At 46.7% G+C, this 18,914-nt stretch overlaps 1 protein-coding gene across 1 annotated transcript in view; it reads right to left on the reverse strand.

Moving 5' to 3' along the window:
- Positions 1–8,596: 8,596 nt before the first annotated feature.
- The window catches only part of RIC8B (RIC8 guanine nucleotide exchange factor B), a gene marked incomplete at its 5' end in the record, with an annotated part of 107,753 nt that continues 97,435 nt past the window's right edge, over positions 8,597–18,914 (reverse strand). Inside the window, one exon of the mRNA XM_014536007.1 lies at positions 8,597–11,797. Within this exon, the coding sequence (XP_014391493.1) occupies positions 11,686–11,797 (112 nt within the window). The remainder of the gene's footprint in view (positions 11,798–18,914) is intronic.

Consider the following 18,914-nt stretch of genomic DNA (forward strand, 5'->3'; position numbering starts at 1 on the left):
AACCCGGGCATATGCCCTGACTGGGAATCGAACCTAGACCTCCTGGTTCCTGAGTCGATGCTCAACCACTGAGCCATGCGGCTGGGCAGTGTTTTGTTTTTTAATTCACCATGAGCATCAGACGTCTAAAGCGGTGATCTCTAAAGAAGGTGGTGATTTGCATGTCTGCCAGGTATGTACTAAGGCGTGGGAAGAAAATACTGGAATTTCTATTCTTTTATCTTACCCTTTAAACCAGCGGTCGCCAACCTTTCGGACCTCACAGACCACCAGTGGTCTACGGACCACCGGTCGGTGACCGCTACTTTAAACATTTCTATTTTGGTATAATGTTTAGAACAGTACTGTCCAGTAGAACTTTGGGGATGATGGAAGAAGAAGTCAGTTGCCCAAAGTCATTGCTACATCAAGGAGTCAAAGCCAAGCTTGTATGACTCCAGAGTCTCTATTTTTAAAACAGGGAGCGAGAACCTACCTACAGGCCAGTGCACATCTCCTAAATGTGGGTGCCCCCCTACCCCCAGCCCTACTCATGCTTCCTTCTGGACACTAACCCCTGAGGGCCATTTCTACCCCACCTTCTGCCTGCACAGACTGGCTGTCTGTTTTGTACTTCCTATAAATGCAATAAGGTTACAGGATTGTCCCTTTTGTTGTCATAGAGTCACTGAGTCACCACCTTGGGCTTCTGGTTTTCGTGATATATTTCCTTCTCTTAAGGCCCATTGAGTGGAGGTTTCTGTTCCTTGCAAACTCATGGCTAAAACTGCTTTGAAGTTGGTGTTCACTGCCTGGCCGATGTGTCTCAGTGGTTGAGTGTCAACCTCAGAACCAGGAGGTCACAGTTCGATTCCCGGTCAGGGCACATGCCCGGGTTGAGGGCTCGATCCCCAGGAGTGGGCATGCAGGAGGCAGCTGATCAGTGATTCTCTCTCATCGTTGATGTTTCTATCTCTCTCTCCCTCTTCCTTCCTCTCTGAAATTACATATATAACTTTTTAAAAAGCTGGTGCCCACCAACATCTGCAGGGAGTGCGTGCACCAGAAAACTCAGCTACTTCCCTGTGGAGGCTTCGTGGTCTCCTTGAAGGAGAGCTGCCTGTCCACTCACCAGGCAAGCGGCCTCGGAGAGTTGATGGGTTGTAAGGAGGAGACAGCCGCTCCTGGAGGTGAATCCCGCCTCCTCATTCACCTCCAGAACCTTAGGTTTCACCTGTGCTTGCCTCTGGGGTGTTGGTGAGATTCAAATGAGATGACGGAAGGGGAAGTTTTCATAAGCAGCCAAAGGCGCAGGGCGGCCACCGTGAGAGCTGGTCAGGGCCAGGGCTGGGCTCCATCAGGTCCCCGGGCCGCGCCACAGTGTTTTCTCTGTCATAACAGGGCACAGCCTCACACCTGAGGGGTCATCTGAGGCTCTTCTGTCTTTTCCCCAAACGCACGGCCTGTGGCTGGAGGCAGCAGTGTGTCTGTTTCCCGGCGGTTCTCTCCACCAGACCGCCCACCCCCCACCTGCGGGGCGCCCTCCTGCCCAGCTTTGCCAGGCCGGGCCTGTAGGGCACGTTGGCCAGGATGTGGCTTGGTTGTGTCTCTGGGCTGCACACCCCCTCTCCTAGGGCCACTTTGGCTCATTTCTCTCGGGAGCTGCCTAGCTGCAGAGAAAGAAAGGCCTTTGGAACCCTCCTCTTTTCAGCCGTTATTGAATTCCACCTCCATTTCTCTCCCTTTCCAAATAGGAACATCATTTATCTTGGACTTGAAGTTGCGGGGGTCTTTAAGAGCTTTCTCTCTTCCCAGCTGCATTTGTTGACAGGCAGTCAATCTGTTTCTTGCCTCCCCCGCTGCCCTCCCCGCCAGCAGGCCATAAAGTGTCCACAGCTGTGCCCTTTATACCCTCCCCTTTCTATGCCCACACGGGGGACGAGCTGAAATACAGCACAGCCATTACCGCTGACAAAAAGGGACAATTTTAAAACATTTTTTCTTTTCATTGGAGAAGCTGATGGCACAAAAGAAAGTGCATCATTTTATTGTAAATGCTTTTTAAATATGGGTCACTTGGCCATCATCAGCCCCAAAGGACCAAGAAGTTCAAAGCATGCAAACAGTCACACAGATATCCGCCCCCCCTTTGTCTGTTAAATTATGCTAATTGACACCCAGGATAACAAGGAGGGGTATCTCCTACCCAGCCTCCCTCCAGGTCCACCTCCCTCCTCTCCTCACAGTGAAGAGCCTGTGAAATAAGTTGGCCAGGCAGGAATGGCGGCCTGCGGGCCAGCAGGTCTTCTTCCTTCTGCTTCTGTTTCAGAAGCACTGAGACCAGGAGGCTGAGGTCTGGGGGATCTTCCCAGCCCTGGTGGAGAGGAAGCTGATACTGTCTGCCCCAGGTGGTGAGGGCTGCCAGCAGGCTCCCTGTGTGCCTGGAGGGCTGGGCTGACCAGATGCAGGGGGCCAGTGCTGAGGGCTGCAAGGGTGAGTGGAGGTGGGGAGTGGTGCCCTCTCTGCCATCTTAAAGGTGGGATATTGACGTGATGATGGTTAGGGTGCTGAGGAGAGTAGAGAATGAAACACACGTGTTCAGGGAAGTTGGCCCAAAGATATGATGTCCCCTACTGCCCACCTCCTCTTGTGATCAGAACCTGGTTGTGCTCTGGGGAAGGAGCAGGTGAGGACTGAATTCTAGCTCGGTAAACACCCCCTTGGTGGGCCAGGGCCTGTGACCTGAGGGCGACGCTGGGAAAATTCCCACCGCAGCGTTGCTGGGAGCTGCAGATGAGCAGGTGCCCCATGGTCAGTGCAAGTGTTTGAGGAATCTGGATCAGGAAGTAGAGCCAGGACAGGACATATGGGCCACGGGGGTGGCCAGACAGTTTGCCGAGATATTGAAACTGAAATGATATCAAGGGGTGCTCCAAAGGCCCCGAGATGAGATGCAAAAAAGCAGAGGCATCTGGGGCAGGCTGCTGAGCCCAGTTTGCCCCTTTGGCGGGCGGAGGGCATGGCGGAGGACCTGCCTCTGTGTCTGAGACCAGCTGGGCTGCTAACAAGGTGACCTAACCCTTAGGCTCCTTTGCCCACCTGCCAATCAGGAATAATAACAGTGGCTGTGCCTTCAGGTGGTTGTGAGGACTGAAGTGAGGCTAATCATACTAAGCCCTTAGTATCACAGTCATTACATTTAATTCTTATTACTCCTGAGGACTTGGAGGTGAGAAAGGAGGCTGGTTGATGAGGGCTTTCCTTCCCTCCTCCCTCCCTCCTTCCTTCTGGCCGGCTTGCCAGGCACGTGGGAGAGAGCAAGGGGTTAGCACAGGTTTCTTAAGCATCAGCTGTACATCAATTTGTTAGACAGTGTGGGGTCGTAAGGTGTGACTTCGGGACATCCCTGGTCTGCTAGTCCCAGCTTTGTGCCTGTGGACAGGTTACCTCCTCTCTGAGTCTCAGTGCTCTGTCAGTTAAAAGGTGTAAGAATCCTCACGTTTTCATGTGAGTATCAACTGAGATAGCCAATGTGGAGTTCTCATCTACCTTCTGTCCTGTCCTGTGTTTTGTCCTGGAGAAAGCAAAGTGTGCAGTGGCCTAGGCTACTGCCACAGCGAAGGTAAGGAGGAGGGAGCCAGACTTCTTTAGCAGAACGTACAGGAGGGTCTCTAGGGGCACTTACTACACTGTCCTGAGTTTTACCTTAACGGGGGTTCCTGCTGTTACCACTTTGCTTGATGAGGATGACAAGAGCGAGCTATGAATTTGCTCTTTGTAATAAACTGGAGGCCCGATGCATGAAAGTCATGCAAGGGGCTCGGCCCTCGCAGCTCCGGTTTTGTCCGGAAGGTCGTCTGGAAGGTCGTCTGGCTGTCTGATCTAATTAGCATATTATGCTTTTATTATTATAGATGTGTATATTTGACCTTTGTCCCCATTGTTTGCACAGGGCTCCCGGAACCCTTGGAATTTCCTAAGTGACCAAAGCGATGAGGGTCTTTTGTTACGTTACTGAGGAAAGCATCCAAGGAAGGGGGCTGGTTGCTGGGAGAACCAACCAGGTGATTAGAGGGTGGGAACTTCGAGTCCCACCCCTTGACCTCCGGGTGGAGGGTCAGGTTGAATCAATCACCAATTATGCTTGTGCTGTAAAGTCTATGAAAAACCCCAAAGGACGGATTCAGAGAGCTTCCCGTGGGTGAGCACGTGGAGGTGCTGGGGGACGGTGCCCGCCCGCCCGGAGAGGGCCCGGAGCTCTGGCCCGCCCCACACCTTGCCCTGTGCACCTGCATCTGGCTGTTCCTGAGTTGTGTCCTTTTCTAACAAACGAGTGAGTAGAGTAAATACATTGTTTTCTCAGTTCTGTGAGCTGCTTTCTTAGTTCTGTGAGCTGCTGTAGCAAATTAACTGAACTCAAGGAGAGAGGGTTGTTGGAACCTCTGAGCTAAAGCTGGTTGGTCCGCAGCACAGAGGACAACCTGGACTTGGGATTGGCGTCTGAGGTGGGGCTGGGAGCAGTGTCCTAGAACTGAACCCTTCACTCGTGGGATCAGAATTGAGTTGAATTGGGGGACGCAGCTGGTGGTGGAGAACTGCTTGCTCTTCTGGGCTTTACCTTGTGTCTAGGCTCAGGATCTCGTGTCTTCTTTCGATGTCAGTTACCCCTCGCTCATCTAATTGCCAGTTTCCAAAATTTTGTTGATCGTTCTTTTCTGCTGTCATTTCCTTTCTCATTGTCCCACTGGGCTTAAGCCTTACTGAAAACGCCCACTTACTGCCAGTTCACTGGGGTTTCAGGAGGTGGCCAAGGTAAAGCAGGTGTTCAAACCGCCCTTTTAACCAGGTGTGTCTCCAATTAAAATTACCTTTAATGTCTCCTCACATATACACACTTAAAAGTGTGCTCATGGCTACATTCTTTGGCTCATAGTCTCTCTCTGCACCCCTTTTCACCCCCTTTTTCTTTCTCTTTCTCTCTCTTCATTTTTACTGTTGAATAGTTGGTGACCTTATATGGCTCACATACACTTTTTGTATGAAATTTACTTCATTAATTTTTCACTGCTTAATGTGCTTTTGGCTTGAAAATTGATTCATTTAATACTACAATAGTAACTCTTTTCTTTTTCTAACATAGAAGTTACAGACATTAAACCATAGTAAAATTTTTACTTTCAAAAAGTGTGTGTTTTGAGTACAGTGAGTTAGTGGTGTTTTAAATATATCAATATGTATTTTTCTTTCCTGAGCTCCTTTATTCCTAGTGAGTTTACCCTCGGTCTTGAGGAAGAGGGTGAAGAAGGAGGGAATTAGAATGGTTACAGAAGGAAAGAAAAAGTAAGAAAATTATTTAGTTTTTTTTACACTTTGAAGACAAAATAATAGGCCTGAAAGTTGGCTTGAACATTATCATTTATTGTGAAAAAAGAATTTCCATGTGTGATATAACAGGACCAGGTTTGGCTATAACTGAGAACCTCCCCCCCCCACCCCCTCCATTCTTTCCACAGCTTGGCTGTCCATCTTCCTACGTAAGAAGAACTCGTGTTCTTTCCTTGCTGTGCTAGTTCAGCTGGAGTCTCTGATCATTGTTACCAAGGGTTCTGTCTTTTCAATTATGAGAGGTGTGGCTTTTTGCATTTTTCTAACTTTATCCGACAGTCAGCAGTTAGTTCTCATCCACATGAACTGTTTGTAGACTTTTGAAAGTGGTGACAGGTACGTAGGTAACCAGCATAAAGAGCTTGTTGGGTGAATCTGCATCCTCATTATGTTTTCTGGACAACCGTTCTCATGGAACATTCCTTATCCCTTTGGCCCAGGCAGCTCTGTTGAGTCTGGTGTCAATGCCAACATCTGGGGTTACCTCCTTCATGCAAATTTCCGGATCTCTTTGGGTGCCCAAGGGGCATGCTTCTTGGAGCCCATTCCCTGGATGCGCTTGTGAATGTTGATGGTAGAACGGCCCTTCTCACCACCCTTCTTTGTGGGAAGCCATTATGAGGAGCACACGTTGGAAAGAAAGAGCAGGAGGTATTGTCCCTGAGAGTCTTTTTTAAGCCTGGACTTTGTGGCTCTCCTCTCACCTGATAGCTCTTATCATCAGTATGTTTTGATTTGAGAAAATACAGTCAATACAGATAGGCAAAAGGATGCTCTGAACTGAGGACAGCTTATGGGTGAACTTGTATTCATCACATCAGCAGTGTTTGTCAAATAGGAGTAGTTGACGTCCAAGACATTGTTTATGCACTGTGTGAATGCTGTTCGGCGACCATACACATTGCAGGTTCCTTGAAATAACTCATAGCTCCACCCTCTTGTTCTCAAACCCAAAGTTGCTTAGTTCACAGGTTGAGAAGCAGTGTTGTAGGGTATCTTTCCCTCAAATACATTCTCATCTGAGTTTAAATGAGCTCTTTCTTTCCTTTCTCCAACACCCACTTTATTTATTTAGGCATTTAAACCTTTCTTGACTCCATCCCCTTTTCCATACCTCCTGCCACTGGTCCGGTCCGCCCCGCTTCCCCCAGGTGTACTGATGCAACAGCCTCCTACCTGGGCTCTTCTCTGTCCCTTCCGTCCAATCTCCATGCTGCAGCCAGAGGGGTCTTTCTGGTTGTGTCCTTTCCTTTGCCGGACATGCTGTCACTCATGTCATCATGAGACACGGGAGCCCTTGTTTCAATCACACTCAACTGCTTGGGTTCTGTAAACTCGTCAAGACCCTTTGCCCCTGCCCCAGCTGGGTGGCTTGGCTGCTTGCAGTGTTGTCCCATGCATCAAAAAGGTTGCAGGTTTGATTCGCAGTCAGGGCACAGACTAGAGGCAATGATCAATGTTTCTCTCCCACATTGAAGTTTCTCTCTCTCAAATCAACAAAAACAAACAACCTTAAAAAAACCCATATCCTCAGGTGAAGATTAAAAAAATAAAAAGAGCCCTAGCCCCGAGCTTTTGTTTGAGCAGCTCTGGCAGCAGTCTCTCCCACATGGCAAGGCATGCTCGGCGCAGGTGTCGCTTATGAAACCTTGTTCTGGAAGCCCCGCGTCCTCCTGGCGTCCGCTGCAGGTTGTGCTGTAACAGGCTTCGGTATGGACGTCCCCCCTGTGGGCTCTGGGGACAGGGACTTCTAATCATGTTTGTGTCTCCAAACATCTGGAACAGTGCCTGGTACATAGTAGATGCAAATTCATGGGGGTCGGTGTGCTGTGTGTGTGGGCCTCTCTGAGGCTGGCTCCTGAGTGGGATTCTCGGTATTGCTGACTGATGGAAATGGGGGGTGGGGAATGGGTTATAATTATTTTCCCAATTCTGTTTTTCCCATATCCATCTTGTCTGAAAATTTTTCTCCTGAATAAATGAAGACTTCATTACACTTTTCTCTGATCACCAAGGCAACACATAACATAGTATTTTAAACAGGGTTGAGTTCAAATTTTGCTACTTACTGGCTATGTGCCTTGCACATAATACTTAACCTTGTCATGCCTTTGTTTTCTCATCTGAAAAGTGTGAGTTATTATAAAGATAAAATTAGAAAGTGCACGAAAGTGCTCAGCACAGGGCCTGGCACAGGACTCGCACAGTATGCACAGCTGTCGCCGCTCCCTTCAATGCAGAAAAGGCAGCGGTCCCGCAACCTGGATGCAGCTGGAGCCTTGGCCCAGGTCTGCACTGAGCTGCAACGAAAAGGCAACACAGTCACTGCAGAAGCCTGGGGGAGAGTCTGCTTCTCTGGTTAGGGCAGCCTTTCTCCACCAGGTTCATCTGAACCACAGAGCGCGGAATGACTGGGGCGACCGTTTCCTCTTCCCTGGGTGCTGCATGACTAACACCGTTCTAGAGCTCAGGGAAGTGGGTTCACTGCATACAATTCAGGGCTTGGGACACTGAGGCTTAACCTCCCTCCCTTTGAGAAAGGCTGCTCTGCTGCTTCTTGAAGACTCTGTGCAGGGGCTCAGCTTAGTACATCAAAGCCACACCCCCTAAGTCCTCTCTAGAAGCCTCTCCCTTTCCTTGAATCTTCTCACTTAACACCTCTCCCTCCCCCCCACGTTCTGCTCCTAGAGCCCCAGTCACTGGTTCCATCTCCACGTTGTGCTCGCCACGTACCCACTTGTTCTGACCGGTGCCACCTTGCTGTTCTTGAAAGAGCAGCCCGCCTCTCGCCATCCTCATGCACTGTCCCCCCACCGCCCCCAGCCCCCTCGGGAATTACAGTGAAGCAAGTTACTGCCACAACCACACAGCAGTACACATGATGGAGACCTTGTCTTTGCTTTTTCACATGCAGACTTTTTAAAGTCACCTGATCTCTTGCTATTTTCAAGTGCCTCTCCTTGACCAAAACCACCTAACTGTCGTGATGGGTACTACCAAGGCTCCTGCAGACCAGGGCCCTGTTGCAAAGCCACCTGCTCTTCCCGTGCTACTCCTATTCCTGTCGTTCGGAGCGCCAGGGCTCACGCTGGCCCCCAGGAAGATAGCAGGCGCCTTTCTTTTTTGGGGGGAGGGTTATGTCACGATGTCTTCTGTTTAGTAAGGAAAAATAACCCGGACAGCCAATTAGCAGTGTTTACCGCAATTCATATAACGGAATATCATGTAGCCATTAATTTTTGAAGAATATTTATTGACATGGGAAAATGCTCACAATGTTAAGGAAGCAGGATACAAATCTGTAAATACAGCGTGATCCCAATCTTGTAGTAAAATAAATTATATATGCATAGAAAAAACACAGGACAGAAATACACTAGAACATTAACAGTGATATTTCTCTCAGGGTGGTGGGATTTGGGGTGAATTATTTTTTAAATTATTTCCGGCATTTTTCAAACTTTGCACAATGAACATATATTACTTTTTACAATGGGGGCAGGGAGGAAGTCGATACAGGTGACACCCAGTGCTGGGAGGTGGCAAGACTGACGTGGTATTCAGGAGATACTTAGTACTTGTCCTTGTCAGCCAGCATCCTTGTTTATAAAGGGATAACATCTGTCCTGCCCGCCTCCCGGGACCACTAGGCATGTAAAAGGGTCTCAAGTGTCTGTTGATTGTTACTCCAAAGCAGCAGCTCAAGTGCCTTATTTTAGGACACATTCCTCCATATGGTGTCAAAGGTCAGGAGGGATGCGGCCGCGGGCCATGAGTTGTGTGTTCTGTCACCCCCACCACAGGCCGGCATGCAGGCAGGGGTCTGAAAGCCTGCAGCCCTGCTCCGGCCTAAGGACTCCAGGTCCTTGCTGGCGATGCATCGAACAAATTTCCCACTCACTTCAACCAAGTCACCTCTTCACATAGAAAGTTCTTGACTCTGGTTCTGCTGAAATAGTTATTGCTTAAAATGGCCTGAGAATTACCACTCTCCCAGCATTCCAGAGTCATAGGAGGCACAACGTGGACCCCGGTGGGCAGTGTGTTGAAGGGGAAGGAGCAGGTTTGGGGGTCGGGCCAGGGAAGCTGGGTAACAGGCTCTTTGGAGATGATGTCTAGTATGAGATGGATGTGATGAGGTTACATGACGAGACATACATAGAAAACCCGCACACAACAGGTGTCAGTTCTCTGTCCACGTGCAGGATGTGGTCACTGTCAACCTCTCCCCCTGCAAGTTCTTTTTTCACAACCAAGACTTAGTGCCCAGTGCAGGGGAACTGAAAGGCAACGCAACTCAGGTTAGGCTGCTCAACCCCGACCCTGGCAAGCGGCAGACACTGCCCCGCTGCACATGTCTTCATTTAGGGAGGCCCACACGCATGCCACAGCTATAAGATTGTAGAAATTATAAAAATATTTCAAAATGCATTTGTAGAATGAAGTAACAAAAATACTTAAATTCTTTTCTAAGCTTTTTTTCACTTAATCTAAAATTATGAATTGCCAAGTTTCATTTAACTGTTGTTAAAACTAGTCACCAAGAACTTCTACTCCCAACTGTTTTGGATGAAAATCCTAAAATGTATTGTATTCCCCCTAGTTTTTTATGGAGTGTTCTGAATTCTTTTTTTTTAAGAAACAGGGTCATCCTTGAGAATCAGTCTATGGGCCCGATTGTGATACGAGTCATTCAGGAAACAGACTCTCCCAGATTTGTGACAGCGCAAGGAGCTTTCTCACTCCGCCCCCTTCCTCCCCACTCCTCCTGTGGGACTTTTCTGTGGGCCTAAAAGCCAGATAACTAAACATTTTAGAAATGTATGCAAATTTTAGTAGAGATTCTTGAGGCTCTCTCCGGTGAGCCAAACTGCAGGAAGTTTTTGACATCTCTCGTGGAGGCTCACAGGCATTTAAAAGCTCAATTCCTGTTTTGTTTTGCCAGAGAAGTGATTTCTGGATAACTGACATTTTTACTTACACCCCATGTGCCTATCCTTAAGGACGCTATTTTAAGTGAGATGTACAAGTACTTTTAAAAAGCATGAACTGGGAAATAGTTTACCCCATGTATCTGTAAAGAAACACACACAGATGGCTAAATTGAATCAACCCCAATGTTTTATTTAATTTAAAGTTTTAAAAGGCAGTGGTTAAGCACATTATCTATGTGTGTATATATGTATGTATACAAACATACATACATATATAAAAGGAAACCAACCCCTTTTCAACTTTAGCCACTGATTAACCAGGCTCACCGATTCATTTTCTACTTCATATGACCAATTTTTAAAGTAAAAATAAACAGCCTTGATCAGTTTAACAATAACTATTTGTGTTTCTTTTTTTTTTAAATAAATAAGGTTACCGTTAAACTGATCATATGGTAGAAAGGTACAACACACACATCAGCACACACACAGCCCCCATTTAAAACATGTGACATATGAATGACCTATATGTACAAAAGGGTGCTGTTGACCCCCTGCCCCAGCAGAGGCCACAAAGAACTCCCAGGACTCAGGAGTCCCCATTCCCTCTGCTGGGACACGTGTTCTTGGCACCCGAGTTAGACCTCAGAATGCATGCTCCCCATGCAGCAATACAGATGGGGGCTCAGTTCTCTGGTATAGTGTTCAGGTACGTGAGGGAATAAATAGGCATTGTAGCTGCCTCCGAACTAAACCGTCATTTTATAGGGAGAAATGTATTCTGAAGTTCTAGGTAAGTGACATACAAACTTTCAGTGCAGTCAGTTTGCAAGTCCGGGGCTGTGTGTGTGTGTGTGCATTTCTATATATTTATACAAAACTGAAATGAAAAGTGGGGCGAGGTTTATGGAGCAGCTGCTTGGCTTCCATGTCGTCAGTCCTGATCTAACAAGTCACTTGCCTCAGCCCTTATTTAGCAGCTCTTTCTGCTTCCCGCATGCCTCTGTCTGCTGGAGAGATTCAGGAGGGGCAGCTCACACAAGTGAGAGGAAGGATGCGGCTAAATCTTCTGCTAAGAATCTTGGCAAATGACCTGCCAGATTCCACCAGGGCTGTGTTACAGTGAAGTCCTTCGGTTCCATCCCGATGAAATGGCGTTATTCTGCTGCTAGCCCCCGCAACTCCATCTAACTGCAGCTCTGCATGAATGCCTCAGGATCGCAAAAACACAGGATCACCTCTTAAATATGCTGGATTCTCAATGAGTAAACCAGTTAATGTGTTTCTAGCCAAAGCAAGGGCATAAATGTTTGAGAAAAAAGATTCCCCTGGAGCTACAGAGAAAAGATGCTGATAAAAGCAAGACTGAATTGAGCAGGTGATGGCTTTAGTCTGTGTCGGAGCTGGTCTCTTCGATGACAGAGTACTGGCTGAGTGCTTCCTCCAAAGGCGTTATTGTCCCATCAGGTTTTAGTCCCATTGGTTTAAGCAACTCCTCTCTGGAAAAAGAGATAAAAGAAAGAAAAAAAAGTATTCACCAGCATCACACACACACCCCTCCCTCCCGCCCCAATCCACATCCTTTTAAAAAGAAAAGTCTTTAAAAAACAAAGTATTTTTCCTCAAGCTCTCTGTGTGTTTGTAACAGGAAAGATGAAAGGGGCATGGAGAGAAAAAGAGGGAGATAAAAGACTTCATTCACACAGGCCAAACCTACTAAGCCAATTAAAGGTATGAAAAGTCAAGGTCTAAATGGCTCAGGACAAGGAGCAGGTCTCTTCTGTTTTTAATAATTCACTTTTTTTCCTTTTGTGGATTCGTTTTGTTTTAGTGAAGCTGAAGCTGCTGAAACCTCACCTGTCGCAGTGGGTCAGGCATACGGTTAATCTGACGTATGTGGACTTCACTCCACGGATAAAGGCGTCAGGTCTGATTTTGCCTCTCCAATCTCTAGTGATACACGGGTACTTGATTCATTTCAAATCAGTTGGCCTTCCCCAACTTTCTCCCTCCCTTTTCTTTCCTTCTCTCTCTCTCTCCTTTTATAAAAACACCATTGCTTTTGTTTGTAGCAGTTTAATTACGGTTCTGACAGCCATTTTAATCTCTTCAAAGCTCCCCAACTGCCCCTTTCCAGCTAATCCAATTATATCTACTCCACAAGTTACAGCCTCATCTAAAGATGATTAATTATTGATTAAGCCAATCAAAAAGCATTAGGAAAGATTTATTTAATCTTTTCAGAGGCTCCTATTTTATTACATGGAGATTATGGCAAATGGACCTGTTGCGTTGCTGACTCTGGCCCGAAGGTCAGCAGTGCTCTAAGTGGAGGCTGAAATGGGCACATGAGCTGCTTAAACTTGTTTGTCATGAAAACAGGCATCGCCCCCTGAAAACTTGTCTACAACCAAGAACCCACATGGCAGCGGCTGTAATGTTGGTGGGACTTGGAGTGAAGGCAAATAATAAACCTCTGCTGCCGTCCCCTCAGGCCAGCACAGAGGCGGCCGCCTCCGGGGAGCGCCCAGCCACACGCCAGGTGATGGTGCTAAGCCCAGCGAGACATCCTGGGGCGTGAGAGCGGCTCAGTGGCCACTGGTAGGCCGATAGCAGCCTGGTTAGTTTGAAGAATCAGTAACGTGGATAGCTGACGGGCTAAGCTGAGGCGCCTGATATTTATTCTAAAGTAGGAAACACGTTTCCTGATCCAAGAAATGGGGTCAAAATCATAGAACCAGCTCAGTGGCCACTGGTAAGCCGACAGCAGCCTGGTCAGTTTGAAGAATCAGTAACATGGATAGCTGACGGGCTAAGCTGAGGCGCCTGAATATTTATTCTAAAGTAGGAAACACATTTCCTGATCCAAGAAATGGGGTCAAAATCATAGAACCTGAAGTTGAAGGGGCCTTAGAGATCATTTAGTCCAACCCCTCCTTTAAGAAGAGACTGAGTGACTTACCCAAGGTCCCATGTCTAGTGGCCAAGTTGGACCTGGGACACAGGGGCCCTGGATCCCGGCCGGCTCTGCGGCACACACACCTGGTGACCTGCTCTAACTGCCCTGGGGAGCTCACTCCTTCAGCCGGTCAGTGTCTGCTCAACACTGTGTGCCAGGAACTACGTCACATATGGGAGACAAGAAGGCGGCTCAGCTGCCCCCTTGAGCAGGTGAAATGTATACATGAAAAGTAACTCAGAACATAACGGGGTAAAATGCTGTAAGAGAATCACGGACGAAGGACTGTGGCGGCTCCTGAGGAGCACAGCCCACACTGCCAGGGGAGCTGGGACGGCACACCAGGGAGGCGTGTGCCCGGCAGCAGGCACAGGAGGCATGTAAAGGGCTCTGTAGGGTCCCATTTACTTGTGTGACTTTGTAGAGCTTTTTGGGTCATTGGTTTCTTTGCTGTCTCTGAAGCTGTGAAAGGCCCGTGTATGGGGAGTGGCGAGGGTCCGTGAAGGAGTGGAAGGAGGCAAGGCTGCAAGGGTAGCTGGGGATCTAGTGGTCAAGTGCCCTAAATGCCCAGGCAGGCTGTCTCGGGGGAGCGGTCTCTGGCGGCAGGGTGTGTGTGGGGCACACTGGTAGGGGCACTGGCAGAGACAAGTCATTAGGATGCACGATCACCATGTGTGAGGGAAACAGGAAGCTGGACTATGGCTGTGATGTGGGAAGTCAAGGCTACGTCTCTGAGGTAGACCTGTGACCCACTGGGAGGGCAGGGGCTGGCTGGTGAACAGAGTGTCCCTGTGCTTCCCACTCACTGACCATGTGACGGCCACATCATGCCTGCAGCAAGGACACAGCAGATGGAGCAGGTCTGCTGGGGAGACGCTGACATCTTCAGGACATGAAGAGCATGAGGTCCTTGCATGACAACCGGGTGGAAATGTTTAGTGGAGAGCTCGAAATAATCTGCTTCCATTAAAACTTCTCTCCAGCACTGATGCACACAACGCACATCTATACTTTTATCACAGTTTTCTAACCATGGCTGGAGGATTCTGACATTGGACACTATATACTAATAACTGATACAAAAGGAAAAGGGGGACACTTTGCTGGGAATGAAACATTAAGGCATAAGAAAGCTCAAAGGTCTGAGGAGGTTGGTGGACTTGAGGGTACAGTAAGGAGGGGTGGGGTAAAGGCAGGAGTAGGTGGAAGTAGATGAGACGGGAAAAATTTTAACACGATCGTGAAGAATTGCTGGTGGACATACATCACCCCTCACACTCTCCTGCGTGCCCTTGATGATGCTGGGCTAGCTACCAACTGTACAGGGGAGCAGCTTTCTTGTTCAAGCCCAGGAGGAGTATGTTCAAATCAAGGCCATCAGTTTCATCCCTACTCCTTAATCCAATTTTACAATGGAAATAAGAACAATTCAATAGTTTTATGGCCAGTAATTCACGTACAGAATAAAGCCCCATATTTTAATTCCTACTGGCGAACTATTCTTCCCAAGCACTCATTTTTTGGGCCCTCTGTCTCAACCTCCACTACCATGGGAGCGCCCGAGGGGATGAGTTATTTTCTTTTCCAAATGGCTCCATGTGACGCTTGGACTTAACACTTCTGTGGGAGAAGTGTCCGTGGTCACTGGCCACGCAATCATGTATTCATGCAAATGAATTAAGGCAGCAACGTGATAGAGTGGAACAAAAAGGATCTGGAGCCAGGAGATCTGTTTTAAGTCCCAACTCTTCCACTTACCAGTTGTGTGACGACGGGCAAGTCTCTGAGTCTGTTTCCCCATCTGTGGAATGGGAATGATGATGATGCTAGCTCTAACTACTTCCTAGTGAGGATGTGAGTAGTAGCATTAATAGTACTAATAGTGGTAGTAGTAATAACTACAGCTCAAATGAAAGACTCCCATGAACTGTAAAGGAGTCCTAAGTATTCGTGTTACTGTGGTATAATGAAAGGCACATATAGGTTTGGGGTCAGACAGCCGAGGTTCTAATCCTGGATCCACCGCTCACTAGCAATATGACCTTGAACTCTCTGAACTTCCACTTCCTTGTCTGTAGAATTGGGATATGAATATCCACCTCACTGAATTGTCATGAGGGCAAAAGGTCATTATACACCTAAAGTGCTAGGTGCAATGGCTGGAGTGTCGTTGGAACCCACAGTGGCATTTCCTGTCACGTGCTTACGGAAAGTTTCCCCACGCTCCTTAGGGCACTCTGGGAATTAAGTGGGAGAAGAATGTGCAGAAGCAAATAAAAGACATGGTCCCTGTCCTCAAGAAGCTTTCAGCCAGTTCAGAAGAGAACACACACGCACATTAAACGATAGTAAAAGAATTACAGAACAGCAGATCCACAAGCTCGAGAGAGTAACAGGCAGAGCCCTCCTTGCCCTCGCCTGGTGGTTGGTTCACAACACACCCTATTGCAACTCAAATCTGTTCAAAGGACAAAGAGAGAGGGTCACTTACAGACAGATATGTGACTGTTTTTTCTTATAGCTCTCGGGCTTACTCTTCAAACCTCCATCTTAATATTTCTAATATTCTTCCTCTCTGTCATACAACTAACAGCCCCCAAATAGCAAAATGAAATCTTTGATCCAGGGACTCACTCCTAAAAGGTCTGATACATGACCTGGTTATACTAGACTGTTTCATTTTATCAGCTCTGTTGTATCTAGATCAGCAAGATATATGGACAGAGAATGGGAGGCATTAATGAATACCACGGACATGTTGCTCCACCAATCATATGTACACGTGGGAGGGACACAGGAGATGGGGAGGCTGGTCACAGGCTCCTTGCAGGCGATAGACGCAGGGCCAGACTGTAATGGCAGTGATGAATATGGATCATGGGGAGGAAGGCATCCCAGAAGCAGAAGAATTAGTCAAGCAAAGGCACAGAAACAAGAGTTAGTTGTGTGCAGGGATTGGCAAACAGGCTGGGTTGGCTGAGGTAAATTTTAAAAAAGCTCAAAACAGATACAGGGTATGAAAGAGAATCTCAAAGGAGACTACGAAATCCTAGGCTGACAAGTCTGGATTACAGTACAGAGGTATTTTTGTCTTCTATTTCAAGGGCCTTACGTTAAAGAAATTTTTCATTAAAAAAATTCTCCTTACAAAGTTTGAAAGCTATGAAACAGTATCACTGACATATAAAAAAAGTTGTATGCTTTCATTTTCATATCCCTCTGTGTCTAGCACAGTGCCTTGCAGATAGCAGATCCTCAATAAGTGTGTATGAACTAAATTTTGTTGCAGTTGATACCATCTTGCACTTTCACAGAAAGGAAAGGTGTTCTATGGGCCTCCTGAATAAACCACAACCAAGAGAAAAGCTAGATCTCTGGGTAGAAGATTCACTTTCATCATCAAGACCCACAGAGGCAGGAAAGGTATTATGAGCATTCTATAGGAAATTCCTTCCAGGGGTTTCTCTAGTAGACTGTGAGCAACTTGAGGGCAGAGTCCATGTCTTACCTGGCTGTGATCTGCATACCTATATATGATCTGTATAGGATGGAGCACACAGCAGGTGCTCAACATGCTTACTGAAAGAATACATGGGTCATAGCATCAATGGAGAATGACAGCGAACCATTTGTCAGGAATCATTCTCATATTATTTTAAGTGTAATTATTTCCCTGCTGAGGCATCATGACATCCAGCAGAAGTCAGGCCCCCTTTGTACCGTACAGCCTGGAGCTCCCAACCACTAAATGGTATAGACTCAGCTTCTAACATGGAGCACCAGGAGGTCTAGATTCTAATCTCAGATCTTCCACTAACTTGCTGGGTGTCCTTGGGCAAGTCATTTCCTTCTCTGGGCTTGAGTCTCCTCATCTATAAAATGAAGGGGTTGGACAAGATGATCCCCCAGATTCTATGCTAAGAGTCTAAATATTAGGCTACTAAATAAAATTTTGATCTATTAAAAAAAACCTGCTAGGTTTTTAAGACACTAAAACTCAATACTGCTAAGCATTTGTTTTAATGTATTCTAAGCCTAACAGTCAAACACAGCATCCTACCTAGTTGTCACTGACATACACCAAACCCAGAAATCCTTTCTGCAAAACTATCAGCGGATGATTAGAATGATTACAAAGTAAGTCAAAGCAATGGCAACGGTTACAAGGAAGGACCTAAACTCAATCATGGCCCTCAATAAACAGGCTATCTCATGAAGAATCACTGGTCCTAAATTATGAAGGTCCCATCTAAGGGTGTCAGATATATGTACACAGATACTGTATATTGAAATGTGCATCAGGATTAAGATAGTCACATAGCAACAACTCCTTCATACTTACCTTCAATGCTATACACAGGCCTTAACACAAGTTAAGACTGCCCTCGTTATCATCAAAAAGTACAGTGATGTCTACTGGATAAAGAGCCCATTCTAGGCACTGTGACAGTATCATGGCGGGCTTCTCATCTGATCAGGCATCTGGCCAGGGAAGAGATAAGCCTCCAAGAATGTTCAACTGGAACGAAACATCATTTAGAAATTTGATCTTACTAAACGATAAGGAACCATAATCTATAAGGGTTTGGCCAGGCACAAGGACACAGATAAAGCACGTCCAAGAAAGGAAACCCTATTTTGCCCCAGCCTAACCCTTGGGACTGCTCATGGAAACCAAAAAATACTTTCTTAAAGAGTTAGGGGTGGGAGATTATGGAACTTATACCATGTTTAAAATTTTCTGGTATGTTTCTCTTTCTTCAGATATACTTTAACATATATCTGCTCCACTATTTCCCTGTAAGAATGGTCCTCTGGGATGCCTGGGCTTATATAAACTTCACAGAACCTTAGAGAAGATTGCACCTTTTAGGGCTTCTGGTTCCTATGTAACTCTTTCCCCCAGAAATGACAGTGCAATATTGGGGCTCAGATGCTAACATACCCAATAGCACGTTATAGAAGAGGCCAGATGTGTATGTGTATACAACATCTTACTTGACCTGGAAGCAAGAGAATACTCTTGCCCACAGCACATGTTTTTGTGCAATACAAACAAAGCATTCAATTCAAGTGTACTTGTTGAAAAACAGGACATAATTAAGCAGTTGGTAAAATGCATTCTTGTTTCCCACTTGCAGATCTCCCAAGAGTCCCTTCGAATTTACCTATACGAGTTTCAGCTTCCCGCTTGCCACTTAGCTTGATAACGACTCAAAAATCATTCCCTTGTTTTCAAGGGCTCTTCTTTCTTGTCTGCTCTGTGTACTACAGGGCAGTATTGACACATGGAATTAATGACAGGGTCTGTAATGAAACAACAGTCATGCAAACACCGGTCTGCTCTTTTGATAAAACAGCATGTTAGAGACCTATTCACCTCCCTCTAATTGAGTACTGCATAATAGTTTCTATCCTTTTATGTAACATATTTTGTTCTATGATTAGAAAGGAAGAAAAGGGGGGAACCTATGAGGCATTGCTTCCTTCAATCATCCCCTGATTAATTCTCTGTTTTTAATGAGGGTGGCTGTTATTTAGGCAGGTTCTGTTACATACTTGTTTTGTTGACTTCTGTACAATGTATAACAAAACCCAGGATGGGATAATTGGGAACCATTTCTTTGGCCCAGGGATTCCTGCTCTTAATGCAAGGT

The sequence above is a fragment of the Myotis brandtii genome, unplaced genomic scaffold (assembly GCF_000412655.1).
Source record: "Myotis brandtii unplaced genomic scaffold, ASM41265v1 scaffold155, whole genome shotgun sequence".
Lineage (NCBI taxonomy): Eukaryota > Metazoa > Chordata > Mammalia > Chiroptera > Vespertilionidae > Myotis > Myotis brandtii.